This window comes from Sciurus vulgaris (assembly GCF_902686455.1).
Source record: "Sciurus vulgaris genome assembly, chromosome: 11".
NCBI lineage: Eukaryota > Metazoa > Chordata > Mammalia > Rodentia > Sciuridae > Sciurus > Sciurus vulgaris.
In genome coordinates this window covers 82,932,978-82,953,226 of record NC_136472.1, presented here as the reverse complement: position 1 = coordinate 82,953,226, position 20,249 = coordinate 82,932,978, and the positions used below count along the sequence as shown (strand labels likewise).

General features: G+C 35.6%; 1 protein-coding gene across 11 annotated transcripts in view; it reads left to right on the top strand.

Moving 5' to 3' along the window:
* Positions 1–20,249, top strand: part of SYTL2 (synaptotagmin like 2) — a 110,017-nt gene that overhangs the window by 83,045 nt on the left and 6,723 nt on the right. For 3 of the 11 annotated variants that reach the window (XM_079105523.1, XM_079105532.1, XM_079105530.1), the window contains 8 exons: positions 2,541–2,642; positions 4,870–4,923; positions 6,150–6,197; positions 9,381–9,475; positions 12,278–12,397; positions 13,566–13,735; positions 15,254–15,356; positions 17,648–17,818. In XM_079105523.1, the coding sequence (XP_078961649.1) occupies positions 2,541–2,642; positions 4,870–4,923; positions 6,150–6,197; positions 9,381–9,475; positions 12,278–12,397; positions 13,566–13,735; positions 15,254–15,356; positions 17,648–17,818 (863 nt within the window). Of the gene's footprint in view, positions 1–2,540; positions 2,643–4,869; positions 4,924–6,149; positions 6,198–7,101; positions 7,307–9,252; positions 9,476–12,277; positions 12,398–13,565; positions 13,736–15,253; positions 15,357–17,647; positions 17,819–20,249 lie in introns of those variants that run through there. The other 8 variants (XM_079105526.1, XM_079105524.1, XM_079105531.1 and 5 more) reach the window with 5 other exon arrangements.

The window sequence follows — 20,249 nt, the reverse complement described above, 5'->3', positions numbered from 1 at the left end:
TTTCAGTAGGGAAACCCCAGAGCACATTGGAATGAGAAGTTATCTGATTTGAGTGATGAAATGATAGAGAATGCTGTCTGACTGGGACATTTCAACCAAATGCACAGCTGGTGTTGATCACCTTCCTTGTAGTTTAATAGAAACTAGATAAGCTTTATGGAGTGGCCGACTTTTGAGGTTTGAGTTCCTTTGTAAGCAGATGTAGCATCACTTCTTGAATATTGACCAAAGATCCACCTTTATCCTAATTAGTCAAATTGAAGCCCACTTAACAAATGTTACTGGTTTAAAAAAATATATAAAATGCTAGTCTCTGAAAACAAACAAACATAAGAATAAAGTCAGTATGTTAACCTTGTTGGGTATTCTCTTAATAAACTGTCCTTTATGTTTCTAGGGTAAACTGACCCATTGGAGGCTTGCAAATTTGCACTTAAAAGACTATCACCTAATGTGTCTAGCCAGGTTTATAGGGTACCAGTGTCACTGAGTGAACATCAAAAAGCCTAAGAAAGAAAATAGGTGACATTAGATTATCACCTAGACAGAACCTAGAAAAGATATTTTAAAATCAAATGCCAAGTAAGAGGTATACAATGGTGCAGTCAAGGTTTTATATCCTTTGACCTAAATTACAGTTTTAAAACAAACTGGAAAGGGTGTAGGTAAGAGTCGGATAGGAACCTTGCTACAAAACCACCCTAATTTTGCTGAGCAAACTAACATGTTTGACCTGTGGCTGAGCTGTTAACCAACCAATACCTCAATATGTTCCTCTGGGGAAAAGAAACTTTCCATGGTCAAACATTTTTGGAAATGTTGGGAAATTATGTATTTTATTAGCTTGTCAAAATCTCTCAGAACTTTTGCAATAAGAAACCTCTTAAATTTAAACGAAGAACATCCCAAATCTAGTTCATCTTAAAATCCATTTGCTACTACAAATACCTATAATCCCAGCAACTCAGGAGGCTGAGGTAGGAGGATTACAAATTCATGGCTAGTCTAACCAACTTAGCAAGACCTTGTCTCAAAATAATAAATAAAAAAGAACTGGGGATATAATTCAGTGAGAAAGAGTTCCTGGGTTGAATCCCTAGCACTGAAAGAAAAAAAATAAAAAAATAAAAAACCAAGATACATCCAGGATTAAGAACCTTTAATTAATCTCTCTGATTATCATTAACCTTCTGTCTTACATTAGGAAAAGTACAGTATAACTCCCAGAAATTGACACAGACATTGCATATACAAGCTCTTCATTATCAGGAAAATATTTATTATTATCTGTGTGTGAGTTTTAAGGAATAAACTTTGCTATATATGAAAAAAATCCATTTGCTGTGGAATGCATATTAATGTTAGGCAGAACTGGAATGCATTTCAGGAAATTAATTTTTAGAGAAGGGGTTCTTAAACTCATTGATTCATTAATTGAATCATTTATTGGTTCAGCAAATATTTTTGAAGTGTCTTTTGCCAGCCACTATTTTAGGCACTGAGTATAGACAGTAATAAATGTCAGTACTAAGACCAGGACTTACCCAGGATGGAGTTTTCACTGTCAAAATGAAGAGAAAAAAAAAATTACAGTATAGAGACTTTTTTTTGGTAAAGTGTTATGTTTTAATTTTGGGACTGTTATTCTGAAATTATTCTGTTATTCTGAAATTATACCTTTTTTTCCCCTTTCAGTTCTAAAATGTCTTTCTTTTTTATGAAATAAAGGCATTAGTAAGGGATAGAATCTCATCCTCCTTTTAAAAATGCCTTAGTTAAATAAAAAGTTGACTTCCCCATATATTTATCAATATTTTGTTGCAAGTTTTACTAAATTATAAAATTCAGAAATCCTACAGCTATCAACCTGGACAACCCACTAATTTGTGTACCCATTTGTTCACAGAGTTAAATATTGAAATCTTACCCTCCATAGTTTTCAGCTATTGGTTTTGTTTTGTTTTGTTTTGGTACCAGGGATTGAACCCCAGTGCCCTTAACCACTGAGCCCATTCCCCAGACCTCTTTTATATTTTAGAGACAGGGTCTTGCTGAGTTGCTAAGTGCCTCGAGAAGTTGCTGAGGCTGGCTTTGAAGTTATGATCCTCCTGCCTCAGCCTGAGCCACTGGGATTATAGGCGTGTGCCATCACACCTGTCTTCAGCTAATTTTTTTAATGCACCTAAAGTCATTTTGTGACTGTCTTCAAAAGCTAGAATGTTAAGTGGGAAGATTCAAAGTCTGGACAAAACAAATCATGTGCCTAAAATAAAAGTGTAAACAACTAGGAGACCAATGTGCTCATCTTGTTTCTATATGATTTGTGTTTCAAATATTTTTTGATGAAGAAAAAAAATTTTAAAGGACTATTAGTGGAGAAATTATTTTCTGTGAAATAATTGCTTTGTAGAACAAATAAAAGTAGGGAGGCTTATACCATAATTTCTCTTTTCAGCCCACCATGTCAATGCCCGTTCATTATTTAAAGTTTGTTTTTTCTTTTGTATTGTGCAGCATTCATCGCTTTTGTCTTACAACAGGTTCAGAAGAAGAACCCAGTCCTGTTTTGAAAGCTTTGGAAAGGAGTGCTGCTAGGAAAATGCCTTCCAAAAGTCTAGAAGACATTTCATCAGATTTATCAAGTGAGAATAAAGTTTGCCCCACTGCCATGCCCCATCTAAGCTTAAAAGTGCTTATATGTTGTTCTGTAGCCTCACTGCATGTTGACGTGCACTAAAACTCCTAACTGACAGATGGAAATAACCTTCCCCAAGTGTGCTGAATCAGAAACTCACCCTTAAGTGTCTGGAACACTGCTTTCAAAAAAAATGCATGAGGTTTTGTTCCCACCTACTAGGTTTCCTTGAATTGAAGCATCCCAGTTGAGTTAGCTCAAGTACAATGTTTTAAAGGATTGTGGCAGCTAGTACAGTAGTAGAATAATAGTAATAGCTAACATCTACTGAATATAATGTGCCAAACACTAAGAATTTAACACATTAATTCATTTAACCAACACAAGCAACTCTGAGAGATGAATTGTTGTTATCACCACTTTATAGATAAGGAAAATTAAACTCAGGTGAAATAGCTTACTTAGTATCACACAGCAGACCTGGGACTCAAAATTATCAGATAACTGTCACTAACATTTGTGAAGTGATAATATTATATGTGACAGGGTTAGGCATCTAATGAATTTTACATGAAATGGGTCTGAATTAGTCTCTGGTTTCAAAGATATTTCTCTCTCTCTCTCTCTCTCTCTCTCTCTCTCTCTCTCTCTCTCTCTCTCTCTCTCTCTCTGTCTCTCTCTCTCTCTGGAACTGGGGATTGAACCCAGGGGTACTTTACCACTGAACTACATCTCCAGCCCTTTATTTTTTTGAGACAGGGTCTTGCTGTTCTTCAGGGCCTTGCTACATTGCTGAAGCTAGCTTGAACTTGATCACAAGATCCTCCTGTCTCAGCCTCACAAGTTGCTGGGGTTATAGTCATATACCACCATACTCAGCTCATTCCTTCTTTCTCTTCACCCATTTCTCTTGGATACTGGGACTGTAAACCAAAAGACTACCTAACACACAATGTGTTAGGTAGGTACACTATTCCCCACTGGCTGCTGCTTTAATTGGTGAAGGATTTCTTTAGTACTAACAGAAAACATAACATACATAGAGACTCACATGCCAGGCAAGTGGACCTAGAAACCATGACTTCTAGGGCTTTTGTTCTTACTCTTTTGAAGCTAAGGATATACCTGTGGAATTTCACATGGTCATAAGAAAAATTGAGTAAAAGTTAACCACTGCCAAATTAATTGATTGATAATTGACCATTATTGGGTTTATTATAGTTTTTAACATCTGCAGTTGAGACTAAGAAGTCAGAGTTTAAAAAGAAAACTGAAAAAGACACTTCACCAAACAATTCCTAAAATTCAGAGATTTACAGGGATCTAGAAAATATCCCAATTTGGAATGTAGTCCTGATCCTCCCAAGGATCTTAGAATCTCAGGATTGAGAGCGACCATGAAGGTCACCCGTTTCAAAGTCCCCCCATGCAGGAATTCCCTCTAAAGCCTCCTTAACAACTGGTCAACCCCCACATCCGCCTGGATAATTCCAGAGAAGGCAGTCCCATTCTTTAATGGACAGCCCCAATTGGTCTTCCTTATGTCAGTGATGGTCCCTAAAGAAAGAAAAGACCTCAGTGACAATTGTTCAGTTTAGCAAACCTCTTTGTCTCTGAAGCATGGAGCTATTTCCATGGTGCAGCTTTAAAGTACTCAGGAATGTGTAGGGTTAAAAAAATCACCATCAGCTGACGGATATTCCTGCAGGCTTCCTTCCAAATACCGATACCCACTCTCACACTAGCCTGCCAAAATTCCACTTAGCAGCTGGTCCCCAGTTACATCTCTTCAGTTGACTTCCCAAGCAAGCCTCCCAGAGGCATATGCAAATGATGATGCACACACACAAATATTTGACCATAGATTTGGGGAGGTGTTAGTCATGGCCAGCATCTTACCCTTTCCAGAAGAATAGAGAGGCTGTAGCAGCCCCGTGCTTTCTCCTGCTGCCAGCCAATTGCTTGCTCTGAGCTAACCCTCTAACCCTTGGGAGTCGGTGTGCAGCAGTGTGCTGATGTGTGCTGCATCCGGGCTGAAATGGGAGCTCCCGCTATGGCACTGGCTCAAGTAGCTAATCTAAAGAGAAAGTATTTGGGGAAGACATCTTGGTTGCACCCCTCACTACATCTTGACTAATTGCTTCCAACTCCGGGAGCTTCCAGGGATAATTTCATTGTTCTTTTTCTCTCTAAGGGTCAGCCACGTTAACCATTTGTTAATTTCTCCTGAACAGATCAAGCAAAAGTAGATAATCTGCCAGAAGAACTAGTACATAGTGCTGAAGATGGTAAATATCTTTATGTATTTGCATGTCTGTTTGTGTATTAAGTTCTGGGGTGATTTGTGCAGTCACGGGGATGCAGCCGTTGAATAAATAGAAGAACGTCATTTACCACTATGTGGCGAATAGTGCCTAAGTTATTATAAAAATGGTTCTGACTTGGTGCATTTAATACTGTTTGTATTCTTAAGGCTTCTGCTGGTAATACTGTTGTGAGGATCTCATCAGAGACCGTTGGGGAGCAAGGGTTTCTGTAAATAGGAAATTGTATTTCTATAGATATGAGCTGATTTTTGGGACTCTGACTTGCAGAACTCCTTTTGAAGGCAGGAAGAGGGGGTGGGTTCCTGGGTTAAGTTATTCCTATATTTGATGCTCAAGGCGCAGCACTTAGATATCTCTGTGTACAGATGATAAAGCCTTAAGTTCAGAGGAAAGGGCCTCAGAACAAGGGTGGGGAATCCTGCCTCAGCTTATACAAATAGGTATAGACTGACGGTATAGAATTGATTCTAAATATTAAGGAGCTAGAAGATCATGAAGCTTATCAGTGTGTCATGTATTACTTAGTTCAGTTATAAAATGAATAACTGGGTCGGGGGAGGGATGAAAATAAGTCTAATTTTTATAGTTCAGAATTTATGCAAATGTGTGATTTTTATTTCATTCTGTTTTTTTTAATTTCGTAAATTGTTTTTACTGTAATCATAAAAATGCATACTCAATGAGTTTTCCTATACAAAATGTAGCAATAGAGCTCCTCAAAGGTCATGCTTTACTTGTATGTAATAAATTTGTTTTTCTTATTTTTAACAACCTCATTGAAGTAGGAGGGATAAGTATTTTAATCTTTGTTTTGCAGATAAGAAAAGCTCAGAAAAATTAGGTAACTTTTCTAAGATCCTGTAGCTAGTCAGTCAGGAGGAGACCAGGGAATAGAATCTCAGCTTCGTTTCTCCTAGTCCAATGCTCCTTGTCCAGTGCTCCTTCCCATTTCCTTGCTGTGGCTTAGCAAATCTGCAGAAAAAGGCTACATATCACTTAGGCTTGATGTTAGATTTTTGGTTGAACGGGAAACCTTAAAGAGACTGGGATACAGATGAAAGCAAGCTGAGAACCTGCCATGTTTTCTGCAGTTTCAGTTGTGAAACTGACATTTGAGCTTTTCTTTCATGTCTGTTTAATTCTTCTGTTAAAATGGTATTTATTCTCAATGTTACTCTTCTGAGTAGATCAAAAAGCAGATCAGGAACAAGATACAAATGAATGCATACCAGGAAGTGAGTAGCAGGATCTTTCTCGAATTACTAACCATTGCATTCCACATTGTGTTAAATATACTGAAAGAACTAACCCATTATTAACACAACATTTATTATTGTTAAACTCCCACAACTTGCAAAACTATTTCATTTTGATAAGTGTTTATTAAAAACATTTTACTGTCTGTGTTGAAAGAATAATCTGTGGTTACACTGAGGGAGAGTTGTTAAATATATATATATATATATATATATATTGCTATTGCTTGACTTTTGTCAGTCTCTCTGCTCTTTGAGTCTTTGCTTAAAGTCAGATTGGCACTTCTGATTTCAGTTGATTTATGTTGCAATGAGGTCTTGAATATTCATTTCTTGCATTCTCTAAGACTGTAGTCATGAAAAAAATTATTACTTATTTGGATCAAAGAAAGAACTGTACATAGAGAGTGCATATGAATGTAGTATGGTTGTGTATGCCTCTTATCTATAAAAGTAAATTTTATTACATCCAGGGTTTAAACTTAGGTTCAAAACTGGATTTTAACAATAAATATTCAATGTTAAAAGTCAAGTGAATATATGAGCCTAAGAAATAAATGTATTCTTGGGGCAACTAATGTCCATCCACTAATCACCATCCACCACCAAGCAAAGGAAATGTTTGTTCCCTCTTTTTGGTTCAATCTTAGGGTTGTACTACTTAGCTGTGATTACTGGCTTAAGGACAGCTGATGCATTAAATGGTGTTTGTGTGGCGGCGTCGTAAAGCATGCAGCTATGCACATGTGATTCCTTATCTCTCTAGTTTCAATGGGTTTCATAAACCTAGGCAACGGAGTATGAAGATAATGACACATGCCTGCCCTTGGGTCCAAAGCATTTTTAATAATAATTTCCCAACATCCTTTGGATGTGCTAATAGGCCTTAATGAGGACAGCAGCTAAATGAAGGAGCCGTTTGGTAGAGAAATGATGTGCTGATGCAAGAAGTCAGTGACATCTAGCATGAAATCTGAAACTTTGCTCATGAGGTCTTCCTGCCAGCAGTGAAGGCGCTGAGCTTTGGCACATGACTTGACAAATTCTTAAGCACTGCCTAAGAAAGAAGACAATCCAGGCCTGGCCCTTGTGAGTATCTGTTCTCTGTCTAGCTACTGCAGACAAAACAGGACTTATGCCCTTTAAGAGGTGTTGGATGAAGAAGCTTTTCCAGTTGCTTTTGAACTGTGACTTGCTTAAGTTTGATCATATGATTTTATCTTTCTTTGTTTGGTTCAATATTTAGTCTGAGGAATGAAAGCAAGACATATGTAGGCATATGCCTATATATGTGTACCTTCATACATGACCTCCTAATTAGCTTAGTTATTGGTCAAGGCAAATAGACCAATTGCATGCTGAATTCTGGGTCAATTAATTTCTATGTTTAGTAATATTCTCCAAAATGACTTTTAGTTTCTATTCACTAGTAAAAAATATGTTCTTGTCATAAAACAAGATCAGATATATGATTAAAACCTAAATAATTAAAGACCATAAATGTAAAATTAACTACATTTGATTAGTGAGTATTGTTGACTATGACCTGCATAGCATCATACAACAATGTACTTTGAAAATATCAGAAGCAGTGCTTTTATAGTGAAAAAGTTTTTCTATTCTCATTGGACCACACTGTGTGACCTCATCTTATACTACTATCAATATAATTCACTCCAGAACACACACACACACAATTGTTTAATGGGAAGTGATTAAGTAAAGTAGGTATTTTATGAGCCATTGTGAATGGATTTTGCTTTACATTGACCTTTGCAAACCTAAGGCTAAGTGAGAACTGATATGTGAATAAGCATACATTATATATGTAAAGCTCATATTTCAGTTTTTTCTTCATTAAATTTCTTTCAATGAAAGATGAGTTTACACACTGTTTAGAGATGAATGTTTAGAGCTGTCTTTTGAGTTATACATAGAAATGTGATTTTTTTTTTAATCTATTTTCCTGATATCTCTTTTAATGATAAAACCAAATTAATATATTTGTTTTGGATTCACAATATGATTTAAAGATTCTCTATCAGATAATGTTAATTTGCTTAGAACATTTTTACAGAACCTATTATGTGTTGGGCTGTACCAAATGCCTTGAAAATTTTTATTATAAGAATTATGATTCGGGCTGGGGAGATAGCTCAGTTGGTAAAGTGCTTGCCTTGCAAACACAAGGCCCTGGGTTCGATCCCCAGCACTGCAAAAAAAAAAAAAAAAAAAGAATTATGATTCACCATAAGAGAAGTTTTCTCCCCCTAATTTTTTTGTTGGTGACTTACAGTTGTACATACTGATGGGATTTGTTGTTACATATTTGTACATGCACACAATACATACTATAACAATAGAGGAGTTTAGACATTGTGATTCTTAAAGAAGAAAAAAGTTTTCTAGAGATATGCTAATTAGGGTTAGAATTGATCCTTTTACTGTGTGTTTCATACCTATACTTACTATCAGAAAGAAGACATGCTGTATTTTCATATTAAATTCTTAAAAGTATACTAACTTGAACCATTTACACTTGGCCTTGAATATTGAGAATTTTCTGAGTCAAAAAGTGTCTAAATAATTTATGTTTTAAAAAACAATTATTTTAAGATTATACTCTTTCATAATTGAGAAACACTATTATAAAAGGAATTCTTGTGATCACTAAATAAACAGACCTGTTCTTAGACAATCAGTAGAAAAGGACCTCTTATTATTGAGTATGTACAAACATCCTTACTGTCCAGATGAAATAGTTTTTCAGCCTGCAGCATGTTAGTAACATAGTAGATCTTGAGGAGATGAATCAATAAATTATAACCCTTGGGGTTCTAAGCTCTGACGGGAAAAAATAAGTAAAACTGATTCATATTGACAGAATTCTTCAATTCGAGTCTAGCTCCAGTTCAATTAAAACTAATGGTTTTTAAATTGATTTTTATTTAGTATTTGGTTCAACTCCTTGCTAGTTCTCTCACTATATATATAGTTTGTAAAAACTGCATGTTGCTTACCTCATAATCCTGTGCATGTGAACTATTGTGTCTTTAATCTTTACAAAACATGTCTGTTCATAGATGAAAGAAGTGTTTTCAACTTATGCGTAATGACTGACAAATGAAAGAATAATTTTGAAATTGAATTGCTGCTGTTTAGTTTCCACAGTGCCTTCACAACCAGATAATCCGTTTTCCCATCCTGACAAACTCAAAAGGATGAGCAAATCTGTTCCAACATTTCTCCAAGATGAGGCAAGTTTGTCTTTTTTACCTTCAGAAAAATGAAGCCAGGTTAGTGTGTTGATATTGTACTGGGGCAGACACCTAAGAGGTCAGCAGGACTGACCTTGCTTTCCAAGTCAATGGAGGCAGTGTTGTTGATCCTGGAACAAGGCAAGCTGTGTCTCAGTTGACTCAAACAGTAACTCTTTTTGGTCAGTGAAGTCAGATTGCATAGATTTTGGAATGGAACTTTTGTTTCAAAGTAGATACAAAATAAGAACTCCAGGCAGAAATATTTTGGCATGAATTAATTATCCCTCTGTAACTTAAAGCTGGTTTGTACAAACTTAGTCTAGATAGTAAGACTACCTTGAAAGCATTTGTTAAAATGATGAAGCAACAGTGACACAGCAAAGTTTCAGGAGCATCTTCAGGGTGCAGGGACTTTACCTTTATTTTCTCATTTAATCATCCAACAGCCCTGAAAAGTAGGCACCTTCAGTATCCCCAGATATTACAGGTGAGGAAACTGAGACCAAAAGAAATGAAGTAAACTCAGACAGAAAGGGGCTGAACCAACAGTGGAGCCCGGATCTAATTCCCATGCTGATAACCACTGTATCCTACCATCTCAAGTAAGAACATGATTCTTATCCACTATTTATCAAGCATCTGGTATGTACCAGGCACTTAATAGGCATTTTGACATTCAACTCTCACTAACTATATGTGGTAGGTACTATTTTCTCCATTTTAAAAAAGAGGAAAGAACCTCAGAGAGGTGAAGCCACTTTCCCAACATTCAATAGCAATTAAAAAGTAAATAGCGGTAACTCAATTGTAGGGTAATTGTCTAGCATGTGCAAGGCCCTGGGGTCAATCCCCAACACCACAAAAAGTAAAAAAAATATATATAACAACAACAACAAAACCCATCTAGGACTTTAACTCAGGTGCTTTGACTTAATTAAGATTCTACATTCTTGCAGTCAGGTAGTTAGGAGTCTTGGGTCTGGAGTCAAATGTTTCCATGCCAGCCTCTGATAATGTGTGATCAGAGGACAAATTATTTAATTTTACTGAGTCTGGTTTCCTAGTACATATCACACAAGATTGTGGTAAATTAGTGGGCTAGTGCAGGAAAATATATAGCACAGTGAATGGTACCTAGTACCTGCTAAAGGTTTGTGCTTTTTTTTGGTTTTGATCTAATTTTCATTGGTAATAAAAGACTTTATCAACAAGCATTCTCTTAGTAGATGGAATATGAGAAAAACTCTGGGTAACATATAAATTATGCCCCATTGCATCCTGAGAACCCTTCTCTCCATTCTAGGACTTTAGATGAACTGTATCTGCAAATGTTCAGCCCTTGCACATGCTTAAGAGCCCCACACTACAGTTTCCTTTGGGAAGAATCTATTCATTTTTTGGAACTAACTCATTAGCTGGAAGCTAATGGTAAATAATCAGTAGAGGTTCTGTGGTTTTATACCTTTGTAGAACTTCTTTGGTGTTAGATTGTCATAGGAATGAATCATTTAACAATTTGAAAGATAAATTGTATCAATTTCTGTTTTTAAATTTTTTCTTCTCCCTTAAGTTTTAACCTGTTCCAAAACCCCACATAGGAAAGTTCAAATGATTTGGGTTTATGTATTAAACATGCTAGAATTAAACTGAATCATTTTACCTTCCCAAGTACATGGGGTTGAACTGGGATATTTAAAAAAAAAAAAAAAAAAAAAAGGTAGAGATGAAATCAGGTCTCACTTCTTTGTCCACTGTCCCTATGGGGCTTAGCATTAGTCATACTTGTGTTACAATCACTGGTCCAGTTCAACAAGACTAATGATCTGATAAACTAGGTAGAATATAGCACATGCTATAACAGAGGGAAATGGTTATTCAGTATGTGGGGAGGGAATGTAACAACAGAGACATTTAAAAGGTATGTTTCTTTTTTTTTTAATCCTTGAGAGGATTTTTTTCTCATCCATATGTTATTAATTTTGTTTCTCTCTTCTATTAATCTGCATTATAATTGGCATCCATTATATTGGTGCATAATTGCATGGTCCTGGAATATGTTGGCATGAACTAACCACTCTCCATAACTCCAGGAACTCCTGGACTGCTCCATAAGCTCTCTAACCCCAAAAGGAGCTCATTATGAATCATGAATTTTGTAGGCTACCATCCAACAAACTTTAGATATAAATATAATGAAATTTGCCACTCCTACTTTTTTGTCCCAGGCACACATTTCTTGGGACATGTTTAAAATAAATATCTTACTGCATTTTAATTTTCTTAGAAATGTGTTAAGATCTAATGTGGGTGGAATGTATAATTTAGCAACAAAAAGTTAAGCACAATAGCACTATAGGAATAATAAGGGGTGATATAAAATTTAAGTTGAAATCAATCAGACTAGCATTTCTTTTTCCTAGTTTAGTATTATCTCAAGTAAAAAAATATTTGACTTTTAAAGCTAAGTCTACAATAACAATAAGTTCCCTGGGCAACATAAATATATAACATTACAAAAGTGACAAGAAGGCTCATAACAGTGCTGTTTTCTATAGCACCTTGCAGGTGAAAGTATCACTTTGTCATTCTAGTAACTAAACACTACCCTCATCTTAGGTGAAGTCTAGTATAGACCACCCACTCCCTCCTGAATCCTATTCTCTGACAATTAGTGCTAATATCCTTTAACCTTGGGAAATGTCATAGATCAGTGGATACCAAGATCTATTTATCTAAACAGAGATTCTGCCCTTGACATATCTAATTTAAATGCTGTGCTTATTATATGATGTTTTGTAGAGTGATGACAGAGAAACAGATACAGCATCAGAAAGCAGTTACCAGCTCAGCAGACACAAGAAGAGCCCAAGTTCTTTAACCAATCTTAGCAGCTCCTCTGGCATGACATCCTTGTCTTCTGTATGTAACCAAAGGCTCCATGTTAATATCTTTCTGCTTCTCTAAACCTTGCTTTGCCTGCTTTGTAAAGTGGCCTCCTGTTGTAGTCAGACTTCAAGAGCACAAGCATTTTCTCTAACCCACAGGGGATTTCATATCTATTTAAATGAGAAAAAAAATTGAATTTAAGTACTTTACAAATAAAACTAAATTGTCAAGAAGATGAATCACTGAATTTTTCTGTTTATAGACATAGAATTGTACCTATCTTTTTAATAAGCCTGTTGGATAATTATACTGATCCACATAAAAGGAGAGGTGTTCCTTTCTCTTATAGAAGGATTCAGAAGGGTTGTAAAAGGAAAACTCCCTAAGTATAGTTGCCTAGATTTGATTTAAGAGAATTTGACTTTACATGGAACTTGTTGCATACAGCAAAGTAGTTGTATGTGCATATAGTATGTGTGTAGAAACATATATATGTGTGTGTATTGATATACACTTATATAAATATTTTTATCATATACATACACATATATATATCTTACCAGGTATGCTAAGGAAATGATGAAGCTTTGCTTAAATTCTTACTAGCCTTGCATTTCTGAAACCTTTTTAAAGAAATCTATTTAAATTGATTTTCTGATGATAACCCAATGTATACCCTTGGGAAAGTTTTAAACCCCTTTCATCAATCATCCATTTTCTATCCTTTCTGACCTCTAGAAGTGCACGGCTCAGTAAGCATTTTCCTAGATTCAGTAGATGAGTAACATGGTAAAATTCCTTCTTAGTGCCTTGGAAATTTAAGCAATGTGTCACTGTGATTTGTGACCCTAGAGTTTCTCACATTTTCTTTCTTTGGCATTTTAAATACTATGCATGCCTAAAAATGGAACTTTGAATGCCACCTAGCATAAAAATCACCCTCCTTTCAAATGAGGCAGCATGTAAATAACTTCACATTTCACTTTTCATCTGTGTCTTTTAGGAGCAACTTAAAAACAAAAAACCCTAACCATGTATATCATGTCATGTTGTCTGTGTTGATATGTCCTTACGCCCTGCTGAATTAACTGCTTTCATATAAGCTAGAGAAATAATGCCAAGCAGGGATTATGTCCATGGTTTTTGCTCTGGGTTCAAGAACAACAAAGAGACAAACACTGCATGTTTCTGATGCTTCCAGGTGAGTGGCAGTGTGATGAGTGTTTACAGTGGAGACTTCGGCAATCTGGAAGTCAAAGGAAACATTCAGTTTGCAATTGACTATGTGGATTCACTGAAAGAGCTGCACGTTTTTGTGGCCCAATGTAAGGACTTAGCAGCAGCAGATGTTAAAAAACAGCGTTCAGATCCGTAAGTACATCTTAGAGTCACCTACTTAGTTTTCAAACTATTAATCTTATAGGAATTAAAAGAACAGAAGAATCAAAGGGACTGTGTTAAAAGGAATATTTGGAAAGATGGAGGAAGGCTGTTTTATTTATTTTATAAACTGGTATGCCAAACATCAAAATTGTAAAAATCACAGAGAAATACAAAAAGCTTCAAGTTGGAAGAGACCTTTGAGGACATCTTGTCCAGTTCCTTCATATTATAGATAAGGAAATAAGGGCTAGAGAAGACAAGTAACCTATATATGTGAATTCAGATAGCAGCAAGATTAAGAATGAAACCTTGAACCCCAGTCTCTTTCCAGAACACTTTCAAACTTTTTAATATTCATCTGTGTTTTAGTCAGCTTTTTCGCCACTGTGACTAAAAGGACCCAACCAGAACAACGTAGAGAAGGAAAAGTTTATTTGAGGGTTCACGGTTTCAGAGGTCTTAGTCCATAGAAGACCAGCCCCATACCCCAGGCCTGATGGTGAAGCAGAACATTGTGGTGGAAGAGTGTGGCAGAGGGAAGCAGCTCACATGGTGATTATTAAGCAGAAAGAGAAGTCTCCACTTGCCAGATACAAATATATACAAATATATATAGCCATGCCCCAATTCCCACTTCCTCCAGCCACACCCTACCACTTCACTTACCACTCAGTTAATCCCTGTCAGGTGATTAATTCACTGATTGAGTTAAGACTCTTATAAACCAATCATTTCTCTCCTGAACCTTCTTGCATTGTCTCACACATAAGCTTTCTGGGGATACCTCACATCCAAACCATAATAATCGGTGTAAAGATAGTTAAGACCTTAGAATGACATAGTTTCCATATTTAAATAAAGTCCTACAGAAGAACTTTGGGGGAAATTATTAATCTTTTAAATCACAAGTTTGATTGCATTTCAGTTTATTTGCCAAAGTCAGATGGTAGTCTCCACTTATCCCTTTGTAGAAATCTGATTCTTAATTATTTTGCTGGGCCAAACCCAACCCAATATTTTTTCTTTCATTCTTAGTATAAAAACAGTAGGTCCCAACATCCTTCATTTTATAATTGAATATGGATCAATTAGATTTGTGCTAAATTTAAATTTCCCCAAAAGACAACAACAAAAACTTAAAAAAAAAAAAAAAAAAAAAAAAAAAAAAGCTGGAAGCACCAAAGCCTTTTATCTATAGAAAACAAACCTGTAGAATTAAGCACTATGTTAGAGGTGGGCCCCTGCTCTGCCCCCTACATAATGGAAAGCCAGAAGGCAAAAATGAATTCAGAAAATTTCCCTTAAAAAATCTCCAAAGCAATATTAAATGATCTATTCCATTAAAATCCCTTTCAACATCTAATTATAAAGGTGTTGGTAGTTACTGCTTTTCTCAATGTGGTTAAATAATTATTTCTACTATCAGTTTTGAAAATGGTTTTTGAAAGTAGAGATGGAAACATTTTTATCTTCTCTGAACTGCTCTTCTCTTTGTCTTATTTTTAGATATGTAAAGACCTATTTGTTACCAGACAAAGGCAAAATGGGCAAGAAGAAAACACTTGTAGTGAAGAAAACCTTGAATCCTGTGTATAACGAGATACTGCGGGTATCTGTGAACACTCTATATAGGAAAATCCTAAATGCTGATGATATGTGCAACTTAAATAGCCTTGTCTTCTTGGGTAATATTTATACAGATAAAGTCAGTCACCAAGTGAAAACAAGGAAAGGAATACAAATTTCTGAGTATCTGCTCTGTATGAGAGACTCCATGAGTTATAAATGTTATATTGTGCCCTCCCCTTGCATCCCCTCCCGGGTGAGGATCATTATCTGTACATCACAGATGAGGCAAATGAAGCTCAGGGAAATAAAGTGACTGACTCAAAGATACAATTTTGATATTTCTCAGCTTATTGGTTTTTTTTTAGGATTCCTGCTACCCTGAGGACCAGTCCGTCCTTTATGATATGCACATTAGTCCCTTCCCAACCAGACCTCTGACCTCAACTTTATTCTTTTGTAATCTTTGTTCAAGTCATCTTATATTCCTTTCTGTACTTTGGAGGTGGTACATTTTCTTGACTGCTGTTCTTTTCTGTTCTTTGGGGCTAGAATAGTCATTCCCATATTCTTTCCCTAACTACCTCCTACAGTCTTTAATGCCTCTTTCTATTGGGGGGGGGGGGCTGTTCTTAAACCCTAAGTTCCTCTGCCGTCTGCTGCCTTAAAAACTTCGTTTTATGAGAGACTTACATTAACACTCAGCACTTATCTAGTGTTTTGTATATCTTGACACTAAATTTTATGTTCCATGAGGGCTGTGCTGTGTTTATAGTTTGTGTACCTTTGGGCAAATTACATACCCGCACCTCAGATCTGAGAGATGGGAAAAATGATGGTTTTAGGATCGGCAGAAGAAAAATAATAGTACTTACCTACTGCAGTGGTTGTAGACATTAAAAGAGTTAATATGGGGGCTGGGGAGATAGCTTAGTTGGTAGAGTGCTTGCCTTGCAAGCACAAGGCCCTGGGTTTGATCCCTAGCACCGCAAAAAAAAAAAAAAAAGAAGAGTTAATATTGTGTGAAGTGGTTAGCATGCATTAAACATTTAACATATGTTCATAGGTAGTACAGTGTGTAGGAAAGATACCAAAAAATGTTTGAGAAGGATAGATGGATGGACAGATAAATATATCTGGTTCACACAACTACAATTCATTTTCTTCCCCCAAACTGTATCACACTATCTTTGTTGTGACTAACATCATTTAAAACTAAAAATGTAAGAAGTGTCATTCATTACCTCTTTCTGAAAACTTTAAAAAAAATTATTTTTAGTTGTAAATGGACACAATATCTTTTTATGTGTTTATTCTTTATGTGGTGCTGAGGATTGAGTCCAGTGCCTCACACATGTAAGGCAAGTGCTCTACTACTGAGCTGCAGCCCCAGCCCCTGAAAACTCTTATTTGATTATCCTCTGGGAAAAGAAGAAACAGTTAAATAAATTCTCAATCATCCATGGTAGAATTAGCCACTTGTGGATTTTCTGTAAGCAAGTTTTTAATTACTGTTTAACTGTGATGTACCCTAGTACTCTTCTATTTCTGGGTCAGCTGCTTCAACCCTATACTCAGGAAAAGCCAGCTAATTTAAATGGCAAAAGCAGAGAAAGGCAGGTTTGTACAACCAAAATGGACGTTCATGTAGTACATCATAAAGCCAAATGGAGATTATTTTTAGATTAGAAGTACTATTATTCCATGATTATATGTAATTAAGGATTGACTGGATTTGGGATGAAAAACCATTGGGATGACAAATCTTCTCTACTCAACCATGTGAAACTAGAAATAAAACAAATTTTTACTGTTTTTTGAAAAGTATCTTGTCCAACAGGGATGTTGATAGGGAGGGGTGCATGATGGTGTATAGGAGTTTAGCACTTTCTGTGCATTTTCTCTATGAACCCAAAACTGCTCTGAAAAATAAAGTCTATTTGAAAATGTACCTTGTCCTCAGGTAGAAAAAAAGGACACGATTATAATGATCTATATTTTTAGGCTTAATTTTATTTATATTATATCTAGTCTAAAAACGTCTAGCAAAAATTGAATACTTGACTTTTGTTTTTAGAAAGCTATTACCATCTATGATATTTGAGCCATGGTCTACTTTTCCAGAGTGGAGGAAGAACATCAGCTATAGTGAAAGATAGGGTTTAGCTCTTTAAACAAGACACTTAGAGTGAGATGACTGCAATATTTTTGAGACTTGAAACCTAACAAATGAGAAAACCTGATCTACACAAATGACTTTCTCTTCATTTCTGTGTCACAACTTTGGCATAAAGAAATGTTACTCATCATTTAATTTTCTTCTTTGAACTGCAGTATAAAATCGAAAAGCAAATCTTAAAGACACAGAAGCTGAACCTGTCCGTTTGGCATCGGGATACCTTTAAGCGCAATAGTTTCCTGGGGGAGGTGGAACTCGATTTGGAAGCATGGGACTGGGACAACAAACAGAACAAGCAATTGCGGTGGTACCCTCTGAAGCGGAAGGTGAGTTCAGAGGTCCATGTAGGTTGGTTGGTGTGCGACCTGGTATGTAAGAAAAAAGCTTAGTGACTTGACTTAGGGTGCTGACTTGTAGTTCAGGATCACTTTAAATTAGGGTGGACTTATTTAGCTTGTACATTCTGTGAAAAAAGTAAAAAGAACTACAGGGAGAATGTTTGAATCCTTTAACAATAAATATACCAGAGATTGTAGGAAGGTCATTTAAATAATTCACTTATTTGAAAATTAAGACATATTTTTAACCTAGCATTTGTTCAGATTTTGATAAATGTTTCACGTGTTACTTGAAAAGTGTGTTCTTTGGTTGCTGTGTTGGATGTAATGTTCTATATCAAGGAAGTCATAATGGCTGCCAAAAATCTTTTATATCTGTTTCTGTGTACTATGAATATGATTTATATCTGTTTCTGTGTACTATGAATATGATTGTGGATTTGTCCTTTTAGTTTGCTGTTTATTTTTAGTTTATCTTACTAACATTTAGAATTGTTCTATTTTTCTGATGGATTGACTGCTATCATTTTAAAATACCCCTTCTTACCTCTAGTAATACTCTTGTCATAAAATATACTTTGTATAGCTCATTCAGCTTCCTTTGGTTAGAAGTTTGTTTCTCCCCTTTGATTTTCAACCTTTTTGAATTCTTGTAGTTATGATTTTATAAGCAAGACTTAAAAATTTTTTTCAGTCTGAAAATATTTGTCTTTTAATTGGATTATTTAGTTCATTTGCATTTAATGTAATTATTGACACATTTGGTTTCAAGTCTTAGTATTTGAATTTTTTCTTATTTCCATAATCACCCTCTTTGGGACTAATTTATTATCATTTAATTCCATTTTTCTATTAATATGTAATTTATAGTTTTTTTCTTTATTGATTACTTGCATTGAAAATGTTTAATATAGGGGCTGGGGTATAGTTCAGTGGTAGAGCACTTGGTTAGTATGCACAAGATCCTGGGTTTGATCCCCAGCATCACACACTCACACACACACACACACACTCACACACACACACAGCATAATAATGATGTGCCTAATACCAATTAGGACTTTTACCACTTCCAGAACAATGAAAGAAACCAAGACTATTTTAACTCCATTAATTCATTCTCTCGTATTTTGTGATTTTTTTATCATGCTTTAATTATCTGTATATTTAAGTTCCAGAAGACATCATTTTGTTTTAAATAATCAGTGCTAGATTTGACCATGTTTCCCTTTCCTACTTCTCGATATCTTTTCCTGTGTCTCTATGTGGAGTTATTTCTTGTGTTCCAGACTTCCATTTAGTTTTACTTCAAGTGCTTCTCTGCTGGCAATGGATTCTTTCAGGTTTTCTTTGTATATAACATCTTTTTTCACATTAAACATTGAAGGATAGTTTTGCTCAGCTCCTAGGTTGGCAGTTTTTCTTTTAGCACTTTGAAGCTGTCATTCCATTGTATTTTGACTCTCATTTATATTGCAAAGTCAGTTATTAATCTTATTTTTGTTTCTTTGAAGTTTATGTTTTTTTTTTTTTCTTGTCAGATTTTTGGATTTTTTTCCGCTTTGATTTTTATCAGTTTTACTATAATGAACCAGGTGTAGTTTTATTTATATGTACCCTGTTTGGGGTTTATCAGGTTTCTTAAATCTGTGTCTTTGTGTCTTTTATCAATTTTGAATATTTCTCAGCAATTATTTCTTCAAATACTAATTTTGCCCCACATTTCCCCACTCTGTTCTTCTGGAGTTTCCAATTACATGTGTGTTATATACCTTTTTACTCTATCTCATGTCTCATGCTCTTTCTGTATTTTATATTCTTTTTTCTCTATACTTCAGGCTATTTTTTTGCAACCTATCTTTAGGTTCAATAATTTTATCTCCTACTTCTATTCTACCATTTAAACCATCAACACCATAAAAATTATAATTTTCAGATTTAGATTTTCATTTGATTCTGTTTTGATTCCTTTTCACTCACAAATAATATAACTATAGTAAAGTTATTACTAGCATGTATTCAATACCTTAATCATTTGTGAGTCTCTCCTATTTCTCTTTAAATCCGAGTTTGATCACTTGGGCCCTTTCTTGGTGGGCCTGTTCATTTTTTACAGCATGAAAAACTTTAAGAGTAATATGAAAGGGTTTACTTTTCTCCTGAGGGATAAAATACAGATTGACCACCTCAGTCCAGTCTGGAATGAGCTGACAATTCACTCAGGTCTTGCCCAAGGATATGCACTGCCCACAAGTTCTCAGGCAGTGCTGCTGCTGCTGAACTAGAGACCACAAATTGAGAGCCACTGGTCTAGGGTATTTTCCAGCATTGTTCCTTCTTAGCAAGCCATGGATTCCAATTTTTGTGCACCTAGACCCATGAGGTTGCCAAAAGCCCTGCTCAGCTCACAAGTGTCTTT